The sequence below is a fragment of the Phyllobates terribilis genome, unplaced genomic scaffold (assembly GCF_046119375.1).
Source record: "Phyllobates terribilis strain yellow unplaced genomic scaffold, ASM4611937v1 Scaffold_14__1_contigs__length_39327217, whole genome shotgun sequence".
In the NCBI taxonomy this organism is placed as follows: Eukaryota; Metazoa; Chordata; class Amphibia; order Anura; family Dendrobatidae; genus Phyllobates; species Phyllobates terribilis.
In genome coordinates this window covers 24,160,749-24,173,906 of record NW_027362774.1, presented here as the reverse complement: position 1 = coordinate 24,173,906, position 13,158 = coordinate 24,160,749, and the positions used below count along the sequence as shown (strand labels likewise).

General features: G+C 46.7%; 1 protein-coding gene across 1 annotated transcript; it reads right to left on the bottom strand.

The window, feature by feature from the left end:
• Positions 1 to 9,760: 9,760 nt before the first annotated feature.
• On the bottom strand, positions 9,761 to 13,119 carry SS18L2 (SS18 like 2). Its single transcript, XM_073659942.1, has 3 exons — positions 12,965 to 13,119; positions 10,529 to 10,605; positions 9,761 to 10,129 (listed from the first exon to the last, which is right to left on the bottom strand). Exons 1-3 carry the CDS (start codon positions 13,031 to 13,033, stop codon positions 10,042 to 10,044), a joined length of 234 nt encoding a protein of 77 aa, XP_073516043.1. The 5' UTR covers positions 13,034 to 13,119; the 3' UTR covers positions 9,761 to 10,041.
• Positions 13,120 to 13,158: the final 39 nt, after the last annotated feature.

The following is a 13,158-nucleotide window of genomic DNA, read 5'->3' as shown; positions in this document are numbered from 1 at the left end:
AGGGTGATGTATTTATCTATTTGTCTACAATAAATATTTCAAGTTTTAACCCTATCCTGACGCTGGAACATACTACTTTAATACATTGTTTCCAAAATGCATCAGGCTTGTTTAGATGTTCTTTTGCATACTAATGATGCTGAATTTTATGGCGAGGACGCAGGACAGTTTTTCTTCTGATGACTCTTCCATGAAGGTCATATTTGTCTCTGAACAGTAGAACAATGTACCACAACTCCGGAGTCTGCTAAATCTTCCTGAAGGTCTTTTGTAATAAAGCGTGGGTTCTGATTTGCCTCTCTAGCAATCCTACGAGCCGCCCTCACAGAAATTTTGCTTGGTCTTCCAGACCTTATCTTGACCTCCACTGTTTCTGGTAACTGCCATTTCTTAATTTAAATTTTGAACTGAGGAAAGGGCAACTTGAAAACGCTTTGCTATCTTCTTATAGCCTTCTCCTGCTTTGTGGCCTCCGCCATTTTCAGAGTGCTCGGCAGCTGCTTAGAAGAACCCATGGCTGCTGTTTTTTGGCACAAGGTTAGAGGAGGTTTTTATAAAGCTGGGAAATTGGCATCACCGGCCTTTCATAAGGATGATGGTGAACAAGCCATAACCCTATCAGGCTGATTAAGGTCTGAAACCTTGGTCAAAGCGATCTGAGCAGACAAATCTCCAAGGGTGCCCAAACTTTTGCATCGGCACATTATCTTTTATGTATTTAAAAAAAAAAAAAAAAAAAGACTATATATTATAATTTTATTTTTTTGCTTAAAACACAAAGGAAATGTGTCCTCTTTATCTTTAGGCCTTTTAGAGATCATTTCATCTTCAGCTTGCTTAACTGTTCATAATAACAGTACTTTTGACCAGGGGTGCCCAAACTTTAACATGCTACTGTAGGTGGTAAAGGGGATGAATTTTTTTTAACCCTTTTCTGACATTGTGTGTAATAATACGTCTCTGTGCCCTGGGCCTTATGGACCAGATACGTATTATTACGTCTCGGCAATCGCACCCGCACACAGGCTGTGCTGGCACTATTGCTGCCGGGTGTCAGCTGCCGGGTACCTAAACAGTGGTTTTCCCCCACATATGGGGTATCGGCTTACTCAGGAGACATTGCACAACAAATGGTATGGTGCAATTTCTCCTGTTACTGTTAGGAAAACACTAGTGTTGAGCGAGCATGCTCGACACTGCTCGGTACTCGCCAGAGCATCACGCTACTCGGGATGTTCGGCGAGCACCGAGCATTTCCGGGTTACTCGGGCGGGAGCTCGGGTCTCCGCCCTGCACGTTTGGCGCTCTTTACAGAGCCAATGAACATGCAGGGATTGCCAGCCAGTCACTGTAATGCCGCAGCCATGTTGTTTGTGTGCATTACAGTGATTGGCTGGCCGCACAGCGTCACCTCGAGTATTTAAAACCGGGCGCCGCCATCTTGGACACAGTCGCTCCGGATTAGACAGTGTAGGGTCAGTGCTGCAGAGCTAGGGAGAGATTTATACTGCGAAATAGTTAGTGTAGGGTCTGTAAAGGCTGCCAGATCAAACAAACAGTCCTTCTCAGGACTAATATCCATCCCAGATATCAGGCAGGCAGGCAGGCAGGCTGTATAGGAGACGCAGTGGTTATACCAGCAAACGCTGCATTACACTCCTGTGTGCTCCTGTTGCTGAAATTGCTGGACTTAGCTCCAGGTCTCGGGGGCCAGGAAAAATCCTTTTTTTTTTCAACTAAATCCTCTTTCTTTTCCCCTCCTTCACACTGTACAAATACCCGTCTTATTAACCTTTTGGTGTCGTCGCCCCCCCCCCCCCTCCCAAAAAAAACAAAAAAAAACAAAGTGTGTCTGTTCAGACACAAATATATCTGTTTAAAGTAGTCTGGTGTAGACCAGAGAAACAGAAGTGTGGTTTTACAGTTCCACGGTTCAAACCTCTGTATTATCCACTTTTGGGCCATTTGTATCTAAAAAAAAAACAGTTTGAGTGTGTCGCTCACTGTTCAGCCGCAAATATATATATTTAAAGTCTGGTCTACACCAGTAAATTATAACTGTGGTTTTGCTGTTCCACGGTAAAAAATCTCTATTATCCTGCTTTTGGCATTTTTTGCCGTAAAAAAAAACCTGTAATAGTGTCTCCCTGATTGTTCAGACACAAATATATCTGTTGAAAATAGTCTGGTGTAGGCACGAGAAATAGAAGTGTGGTTTTGCAGTTCCGCGGGTCAAATCTCTGTATTATCCTGCTTTTGGCATTTTTTGCTGTAAAGAAAAACAGTAATAGTGTCTCCTGATTGTTCAGACACCAATATATCTGTTTAAAAAAGTCTGGTATACACCAGTAAATTATAACTGTGGTTTTGCCGTCCCACAGTAAAACATCTCTATTATCCACTTATTATTCAGCTTTTGGTATTTTTTTCCGTAAAGAAAAACAGTAATAGTTTCTCCCTGATTGTTTAAAAGAGTCTGGTGTAGGCCAGAGAACTAGAACTGTGGTTTTCCTCTTCCACGGTTCTAATCTACTCTTTATTACCCTTTTTCCATTGATAGTGTGAGTGTAAGCTATTTTACTTCATTTACAATGGGCAAGGCGTGTGGCAAGGGACGTGGAAGTGGACGTTCTGGTGATGGTGCGTGCAGAGGATGGGGCCGTGGCCAAGGTGAAAATGTGCCACAACCAACAGCCACATCTTCTCGCTCCCACTTCTTGACCGAATTACTAGGGAAGCACACTACAACACCAGTATTGCGAACTGATCAGTGTGAACAGGTTATTAATTGGATAGCAGATAATACTTCCAGTCACCTGGGCACCACCACCTCCGGTCTGTCTTCCACACGGTCAAGTGTTAGTAGCCGTGAGTCTCGACTGCATACTCCTCCTCACCCTGATGGTCCTTCCTCCCACCATGCCGAGTGTCGTCAGACAGCAACTGATCCCACATTTGGACACTCGGACCAGTGAACAGCTCTTCACTTTCCAGATTTGTGCTCCTCGCCTGCTCCGCTTGAAGTGGTGGAAGAGGAGATCCCATGCAGCGATGCCCAAATATTTGAACAGCCACGGCCACAGGAAGTCGACGCTGGCAATTTGTCACGAGGTGGACGATGACGAGACACAATTGCCAGGAAGTGAGGAGGATCGCGGTGCGCAAGTGGAGGAGGAAGAGGTGGTGGATGATCTAATAACTGACCCAACGTGGCAGGAGGATATGCAGAGTGAGGCCAGCAGCACACGGGGAGGGAGGCAGAGTACCCCAACAGGCAGGAAGAAGCAGTGTGGTGGCCGCAGACAGAAGGCAGGCAACCGTTCCCCGTAACACCAACACGAGGGACGTTGCCAGTACAACCGGTAGGTCTTCCAGAGTCTGGAATTTTTGATTGATAACCCCAAAAAGGCCATTTGTACCACCTGTCATGCCAGCATCAGCAGGGGTGACAAAACTACCAGCCTGACCACCACCAGCATGATCAGGCACATGTCAGCAAAGCACCTGATTTTGTGGGGCGAACCCCAGGGTCCACGACCAGTGTCAGCGGATGTCACCACTGCTTCTTCCACTGTTGTGCATGTAAGAGAACCCCCTGTCCATACTGCATGCAAAGATGCCCCCTCCTCTCAGTCTTCACTTGTTATGGCAGTTTCTCAAGAAACAGCATCAACGTCCACGTCCAGGTCCCACCGCAGAGTTCAATTGTCCATATCCCAGACCTTTGAACGAAAGCGCAAATTCGCACATTTCACGACTGCTTGCGTTGGAAATGCTGCCTTTTAGGCTGGTGGAGACGGAATCCTTCCACAACCTTATGGCGGTGGCCGTCCCTCGGTACTCGGTCCCCAGCCGACACTATTTTGCCCGGTGTGCCATCCCCGCACTACACAAGCACGTGTCCCAAAACATCGGCTGTGCCCTCAACAACGCAGTTACTGGGAGAGTCCACCTGACAACAGACACGTAGACAAGTGCTTGTGGCCAGGGACGGTACATCTCCCTGACTGCACACTGGGTAAACATATATGCTGTACTGTATGACTCTTGTAAGGGGCATTAAAACCGTCTTGCTAAGCTACTGGGACCTCCACGTCTCTTCCGAGGGGCATTAAAACCGTCTTGTTAAGCTACTGTGACCTCCACCACTTTTCCAAGGGCCATTAAAACCATCTTGTTAAGCTACTGTGACCTCCACGTCTCTTCCGAGGGGCATTAAAACCGTCTTGTTAAACCACTCTGAACTCCACAGCTCTTCTAAGGGGCATTGAAATGTTGTTTTTAATTAACTCGAACCTCCACGACTCTTCCAACGGGCATTGCATTTCTTCCTAATTTTTGTCAGCTTTTGCTTTTCAATGCCTAGGCGAACACTAAGGGAGACCCACTCCCCAATAATGGGTAGACGGTTTTTAATACGCTGTAATCCACGTCTGTTTCAAGGGGCATTGCAGATCCTCATAATTTTTGGAAAGCCTTCCATTCACTGCTTAGGCCAACAGTGTACAGGAAACCCAGTTGCTATAAATGGAAAAAACAGTTTAGTTAAGGCCCTCTGACCTCCATGTCATTTCCAAGGGGCATTGGAGTGCCTCAAAATTTTTGGTAGGCATTGCACTCACTGTATGCCCTATAACTGTGTAGCCAAACTGCTCCTTTTGGTACAGAAACATATCCTACAAGACATGTGTGGTTGACTGGCCTGATATTGATGTGAATGGTCCCTGTTCCTCCTGCTCTTTCTCCTTTGCCACTACCTCATCCATCATTCATCACCTGAAGATTTGTTTTAATGGGAGTCATAGAACTGGGATAGTAGCAGGAAAACATCCAGCAATCCTCGAAGGAGGTAGGATATGCGCCAAAACGCTGACCACCTCAGGCCTAGCCGCTACTACATACATGCGCTTGCATTCCAAGGAACAGAAATCTAAGGAGATGTATGGCCTCATGATCATGAATAATTTACTCGTTGTGTAGGAGGCCGACCACTGCTGCTGTCTACCTTCTGAACTTTGTGTTGAAGCCTGATTGACCCAGGACCCGCAATCCTCTATGTCTGGAGGACGTGTTGCATCCCAGTGTCCAACTGTGTCCCGGCTTCCACAATATTAACCCAGTGTGAAGGCATCAGTCAGATGGACCATCCCTGGCCACATTCACTTGTCCACGTGTTTGTGGTTAGGCTGTCCTTCAAATAGGGGCGGCTGGGGACCGTTTATGGATACCCAGCCGCCCCCAGGCAGCTGGGGACAGTGTGTGGACACCCGGCTGTGGGGCAGCTGGGGACCGAGTATGGACACCCGGCCGCCCCCTGGCGGCTGGGGACTGAGTATGGATACCAGGCCGCCGACGCAGCCATGACGTGGTGGCCAGATTCCGCCTCCACATGCCTAAAAGGCCCAATTTGAAGTGCAAGCAAGCAAAGCAGTATGGTATGGCAGCCTGGCCCTAAAGCAGGCCAGGCTAAGAAAAGTGTGGGGGAAGTTCAGCGGAGAAATAGGGGCGGCTGGGGACCGTTTATGGACACCCGGCTGCCCCCAGGCGGCTTGGGACCGTGTGTGGACACCCGGCCGACGGGCGGCTGGGGACTGAGTATGGATACCAGGCCGCCGACGCAGCCATGACATGGTGGCCGGCGTCTGCCTCCACATGCCTAAGCAAGCTATCAGTATGGTATTGCAGCCTGGGGGTGGGTGGGTGGCAGGCTGCATACTTGCGCTTGTATTTCAAGGAATGGGAGAGATACAATTGAACTCTGCCCTGGGACAAGGACTTGCACGGGGATAGTTGCAAGTCTGCATCTTCTGATGCGGCAAGGATGACTTCTGATGGGCACACTTTTAGGCACTGACCTGGGGGGCAGAGATGCTTCCAGGGGTCTTCCCCATGCTGGTCCCATGTCTTTTTAGCACTGTATGCATGTGTCACACAGCACATGGCCAGATAAGGTTGTAAAATGTTAAAATGACATTTCCCGGTGAATGCATTTGTCACGGTTTAAAGCAATACAGAAGTGCAAAAACGCATAAAAAATTCTACTTGTGAACATAGCCCAAGGTGTGGAGGAGTATTTTTGTTTTTGGTTATTTATTTTACCTTATACACAAGTCTTTACCCTGGAAAGGAAGTTCCTTAACATATTTCACAGGAAAACCGTTTCAGTTTCGTTTTTGAACGTTTTATTGTGAGCCTGTAAAAGTGGCTTAATACCTCTGACCACGTTGTTGACAGCTGTGACCTGGTGGTCAGAAATGCTTCCTGGGGTGATCCCCATGCTGTCCCCATGTCATTTGAGCACTGTCACTATCGTTTTGGGCACTTTTTAGGCTTTCTACAGACTCCTGGGGGTGCCGCCGAAAAATGCTCGGGTCTCCCATAGACTAACATTGGGCTCGTTGCTCGGGTCGAGCACCCGAGTATCACGGTGTGAGCTCGGCCCGAGCTTCGAGCACCCGAGCATTTTAGTGCTCGCTCAACACTAGAAAACACAAAATTGGGGGATGAAAAACATTTTTGTGGGAAAAATGTGAAAATGTTATTTTCACGGCTCCATGTTATAAACTTCTGTAAAGCTCTTGGGGGTTCAGGGTGCTGACCACACATTTAGATAAGTTCCCTGAGGGGTGTAGTTTCCAAAATGGTGTCACTTGTGGGGGGTTTCCACTGTTTAGGCACATCAGGAGCTCTCCAAACGCAACATGGTCTCCGCTAATTATTCAAGCAAATTTTACAATCAAAAAGTCAAATGGCGCTCCTTCTCTTCCGAGCCCTGCCGTGCGCCCAAACAGTGGTTTTCCCCCACATATGGGGTATCTGCGTGCCCAGGGGAAATTGCATAACAAATGTTGGGGTCCATTTTTTCCTGTTACCCCTGCGAAAATAAAAATATTTGAGTCTAAACGAACATTTTTGTGAAAAAAAAGTTAAATGTTAATTTTTTCCTTCCACGTTGCTTCAGTTCCTGTGAAGCACCTGAAGGGTTAATAAAGTTCTTGAATGTGGTTTTGAGCACCTTGAGGGGTGCAGTTTTTAGAATGGTGTCACTTTTGGGTATTTTCTGTCATAAAGACCCCTCAAAGTGACTTCAAATGTGATGTGGTCCCTAAAAAAATGGTTTTGTAAATTTTGTTGGAAAAATGAGAAATCGCTTGTCAACTTTTAACCCTTATAGCTCCCTAACAAAAAAAAATTTGGGTTCCAAAATTGTGCTGATGTAAAGTAGACATGTGGGAAATGTTATTTATTAACTATTTTGTGTGACATATCTCTCTGATTTAAGGCATGGAAATTCAAAGTTTAACATTTTCAAAATTAGATTTTTTTCACAAATACCGTATTTTTCGGACTATAAGACGGCGGTGGGGCGGCTTTGGGTGGGGGGGGGGGGCATGGCACAGGAGGCAGCAGCCGCCTACACTGTGCCTGCTGCTAAAGAAAATGAATATTCACTGCTCCCCACACCCATGGGTGTGGAGAGCAGTGAACATTCATTTTCTTCAATAGCGCACACACTGTAGGGGCAGCGCGGCTCCTGCTGCGGCCGGCGGTCTGTGTGCCCGCTATTAAAGCTCATGAATATTCGCTACAAGCCACTCCCATGGGTTTTAGTGAATATTCATGGATTTTTAGTAGCGGGCACACTGACGACAGCAGGAGCCACGCTGCGGCTACAGTGTGCGCGCTATTGAAGAGAATGAATGGTCCCTGCTCCCCATGCACAGAGTCCCGGTGTGGGGAGCAGTGACTATTCCGGTACAGCACTTCACTGTGTGAGGACGCATGACAGGGACGCCATGCGCGCACTGGTATGCGTGGCTCACACAGTGAGAGTGTCGGCAGCAGAACGGGACAGCGCTGGAGGGGCGTATGATTGTTTATTTTTTTTGTGTGCAGCGTGACAGGGATCAGGGGGTGCCAAGCATACCAGGATGTGGGAATCAAGGGGTGCCATACATACCAAGATCAAAGGCTGCCATATATACCAAGATCAAGGGGTGCCATGCATACCAAGATCAAAGGGTGCCATATATACCAGGATGGAGGAATCAAGGGGTGCCATATATACCAGGATGGAGGAATCAAGGGGTGCCATATATACCAGGATGGAGGAATCAAGGGGTGCCATACATACCAAGATCAAAGGGTGCCATATATACCAGGATGGAGGAATCAAGGGGTGCCATATATACCAGGATGGAGGACTCAAGGGGTGCCATACATACCAAGATCAAGGGGTGCCATGCATAACAGGATGTGGGAATCAAGGGCTGCCATATATACCAAGATCAAAGGGTGCCATATATATCAGGATGGAGGAATCAAGGGCTGCCATATATATCAGGATGGAGGAATCCAGGGGTGCCATATTTACCAGGATGGAGGAATCAAGGGGTGCCATACATACCAAGATCAAGGGGTGCCATGCATAACAGGATGGGGGAATCAAGGGGTGCCATACATAGCAGGATGAAGGGGTGCCATGCATACCAGGATGAGAAGGGACATACATACCAGCATGGGGGGGATAAAGGGGTGCCATGCATTACCAGGATGAAGGATATTAACAGAATTGGAGGACATTACCCCAATACCAGTGTCAGCAGCAGACCCCCTCCCCCTTAACAGGGCATAATGACCACATTTTTTGCTTAATTTTTTTTTCTATTTTCCTCCTCTAAAACCTTAGGTGCGTCTTATAAGCCGAAAAATACGGTAAACGCAAGTCATATCAAATTTTACCAATATTGTGAATTATAATATGTCAGGAAAAAACATCTCAATCAGAGGGATTGGTTGAAGTGTTCCAGTTATTTCTTCATAAAGTGACAGTGGTCAGAATTGTAAAAATTGGCCCGGCCATTAACGTGCAAAAAGCTTTCGGGGGTAAGGGGGTTAAGTTCCTTTTAACCCCTTGGTGATTTTACGTTTTTTGCTCCCCTCTTCCAAGAGCCATAACTTTATTTTTCCGTCAATATGGCCGTGTGAGGGCTTGTTTTTTTTTTTTATTGCGGGACGAGTTGCACTTTTGAGTGACACCATTTATTCTATCCCATAGTGTACTGGAAAATAGGGGAAAAAAATCCAAGTGCTGTGAAATTGCCAAAAAAGTGCAATTCCCCAACTGTTTTTTTTTTTTTTTTTATTTCCCATGTTCACTATATGGTAAAACTGACCTGCCATTATGATTCTCCATGTCAGTACGAGTACGCAGACACCAAACATATCGTTTCTTTTTTTTTTTTTTTTATTTAAGTGGTGAAAAGTCAAATGTAAAAAAAAATTGCTTTCATCGCCATTTTCCGAGACCCATAAAGTTTTAATTTTTGGGGGTCTGGGGCTGGGTGAGGGCTTATTTTTTGCACCTTGAGCTGACTTTTTTTATGGGGTACTCAATATTTTGATTGCCTTTTATTGTATTGCAATGTGACGGCGGCCAATTAATTTTTATATATCGGACATTTCTAAACTTAGCAATAATCAATTTTTTTTTTTTTTTTTTTGAATGGGGCAAAAAAGTGGGATGATTAACTTGTTTTTTTTTTTATTAATATTTTAAAACTTTAATAGTCCCTTAGGAGACTTCAAGCTGTGATCATCTGTGCTATGTGGGAAATGTCTCCTCTGCTCCAGATGTGACATGACACTGTGCCGGCACAGGGCAGAATGTACATAGCAGGAGGACCCTCATCTACTTCTATGCTGTGCTATCGATTTGCCTGGAAGAAGAGTCCGCCCCAACCTTAACTCTGGGGAATAGTTTTGGTTTTAAACAATTTTTATTTAAAAAAAAAAAATAATTAAACATAACTTAATACATCATCTCCAATAAGAATGTACAGAAGAAAGTACAGGGGTGATGAGGATTCACACATGGGAGGATGCACTACAAGTCCCAGAAGTGATTAGATCTTCCAGTAGAAGAAAACACTGGTACTCTAGCACCACCATGTGGCAAGAAACTGGAATTGCGTTGCTCTAGAACAATGATTATCACGGTACAACTGAGGGTGGGGAATAAATCTCACGATGTTGGAGGAGTCACGTCGCCTGTTTTTCAGGTTGCGGAGGGGTGGCATCTGCGATTGTTGCCAAATAGATGAGATTTCTGTGCAAAATCTGCTGGTACCTGGCAAAGAAAGGAAAACGTAAGCGACTGTGCAGTCCTATGTAAAATAATAATGCTAAACGAGGAGCTCTGCAGTAAACCCCAGGGGGTAGAAATGGTGCGAATCAATGCGCAGGAGACAGTGCATCAGTCATCGGTGGTAGCTGGACAGGAGCCATCTCCTACCTGGCACCATCTTGGTTCAATTAGCTGGCGTGGGGTGGTCATGTGTGCGTCATCCCACAACACTGATTTGGAGTCAGTGCGGCTAAGCAAAAAGAGTCAGGGATGGTGTCAGATAAGAGGCCACAGATGCTGCGAATTGATTCGCACCCACTCTATGAGCTGCTGTATTCCATAAGGTTCATCCGTGCCAACCGCCCCTTTAATAAACATGATACCAGATAAGCAGGGACTTACTGTGAACACTCCATAGCTCGGCCCTTGTTCTGATATTCCACGATGCAGCGAATGAGTTGATCGTTTTCTTCCAGCAACTGAAGAAATAGAAATAAAATGTAAGGACGAGACACAGCTGGCAAGAAGGGAAAAGTATCCACAGGGAGTGGGATTTAAAGGGTCTGTCCAGAAATAGAAACACATGGCTCCTTTATTTAGGAAACTGTGCAACACCCCCATCTGCAGGTTGTTTCTGGTAGTGCAGCTCAGCTTTATTAAATACTATGAATGAGTGAATACATTTGCAGTGGTCAAGTCAGTAAACTGTGGAACCCTGCAGACCACCGTCTGCCTGATGGAAGCACAGACGCCAGGTGGGGCACAGGGCTACTGTCTGGGGATCACAGACTACTGGACCAGAGTCCTGCAAATGTACATGGCCAGAATTTTACATCAGTATTTGTAAGCCAAGAATCAGAGGAAAAGTATAATAGAAACAAGTCACCACTTCTGAATTTATTACCTGCTCCTGGTTTTGGCTTACAAATACTGACCGTGGCCCTGGATGAAAAATCCTCCGGATTTCCTCCGCTGCATGACCCAGAGCTTCACTAACCCGACTCCTCTGGCCTCCTGCATGCACCCTGGACAGCATGCTATAAGACAGAAAGAGAAACACGAGGCGTGCAGACAGAACGGCAGAGCCGAGCTGCTCTACATATTCTGTGCATCAATATAGTAGGTTTTTCTGCAGTCCTATGTAAAAGGTAAGTGCACACAATATCTTTTTCAGAAGGATTTAGCCTGGAAAACCGCCACAAAAAAATGAACATAGTGCAAAGCAATGTAAAAAGGACATGGGCATGCACATTTTCAGTCTTCTCTTTTAACCGTTTCAGGGTTTGGAGGAGTGACACACATTCTTTTGTGCTGCAGTCCGGCTACATATGGCCACAGTATGAATCGTAGAATATTTCCAGGACTGCAGCAAAAAATTCAACTCTGCTACTGCTTTTACATTGGACTAAAACACAAACTGGACTCTATATAAAACCACAGATCATATTGCAAAGTCAGAGGTGGCAGAGTCACGTTTCAGCTGCAATCTGAGCTGAAACCACAAAGAGCAAAATTAGTGGGCACAGATGTAGCAGTGTTGAGTAGGTCAATTGTTTACCATGTGTTAAGGTAGAATAAGATAGTTGGTATTCCCCGCAGTCATATGTAAAGTATAGAGATTAGTGATGAGCGAGCATGCTCGCCACTTGATCGTGCGTCGGGGTGCTCAGGTACGCATCGAATATTGATCGCGCGTCGGGGTGCTCAGGTACGCCTCGAGTATTGAGGGTGCTTGAGCGCCATCGTCGAGTCCCACCACGCATGTTTTGCGGCTGTTAGACAATAAACATGTGGGGATTGCTTGTGTATGACAGGCAATCCCCGTATGTTTATTGGCAGCCGTGAAACATGCGAGGCGGGGACTCGGGGATGGCGCTCAAGCACCCTCAATACTCGAGGCGTACCTGAGCACCCCGACGCGCGATCAATATTCGATGCGTACCTGAGCACCCCGACGCGCGATCGAGTGGCGAGCACGCTCGCTCATCACTAATAGAGACAGATCAGATCTGAACTGGCACAGCACAATGAAGTTTTCTATACGACTGCGGGTGATCAACCAATGTGCATGAGGTGACCCGAATCTTCCCCAATGGATGATGTCAGGGGGGGGGGGGGGGGTAGAAGGATCCGGTGTGTAAGATTTCTAATAGCTGAGCTTTTTGTTGTGACGGGGAGAAAAGCCGCCACCAGAGATGATTGTCTGCAGCGCTCATATACAACATAGGAGAGATCAGCCAAGCATGTGTATGGGAAAGACTGACTGCTGGCACCCGTCACCCCCAATCTAACGTCTATATCCAGGATTATATCACCAGAGATGGTCTTAAAGGAGCAGCACATACTGAGCCTGTGAAGCCACGGACCCCTAGGCCCCACCCCCCCAATGACTCCCACATATTTTTATCCTGCTGTAAAATATGTAGAGAAACTTCTGTCTCCAATAATGCCGGTGTAGGTGATGCCGGACAAAAGCTTGAAAAAGGGCTGTTCTGGTTTTGGAAAACTCTTGACTGCACTTTTTTTTTTACAGAGTTGTAACCAGGAGGGTGAGCGAAGCACAGGAGGCTCAGACATGGCGTGTATTATTGTCTGCAGCGCTGACGTCACATCAACAGCGCTGCAACCAATCATTAAGCTCAGCGACTCTGCCCGAGCTGACAGCACGAGCCACTGACCGGCTGCAGCATGCAGATAATGGGAGCAATGCTGGGTACTTAGCGCCAGACCTGGGGAGGGGGAGTAAAACACAGTTTCAGTCACAGTGTGACTGATGACGTCAGAGTATAACATGTCCGATACGATTGTGTCAGGAAGCAGTATATAGGCAGCTCTCACCCGCTGCACGTTGTCCTCTGGGATCTGTGCTCGGCCGCGGAGCCTCTCCGGAACAAATACCAGAGACATTTTGCCCGGAGTTCTCTGAACTTCCGGCGCATACAGAGCACGTCGCTACAGTCGGCGCATCACTGACGTCATCACGGCGGTGCGAGTCACGTGATGCCCAAAGAGCGTCTGCTGAGCCCCGTGAT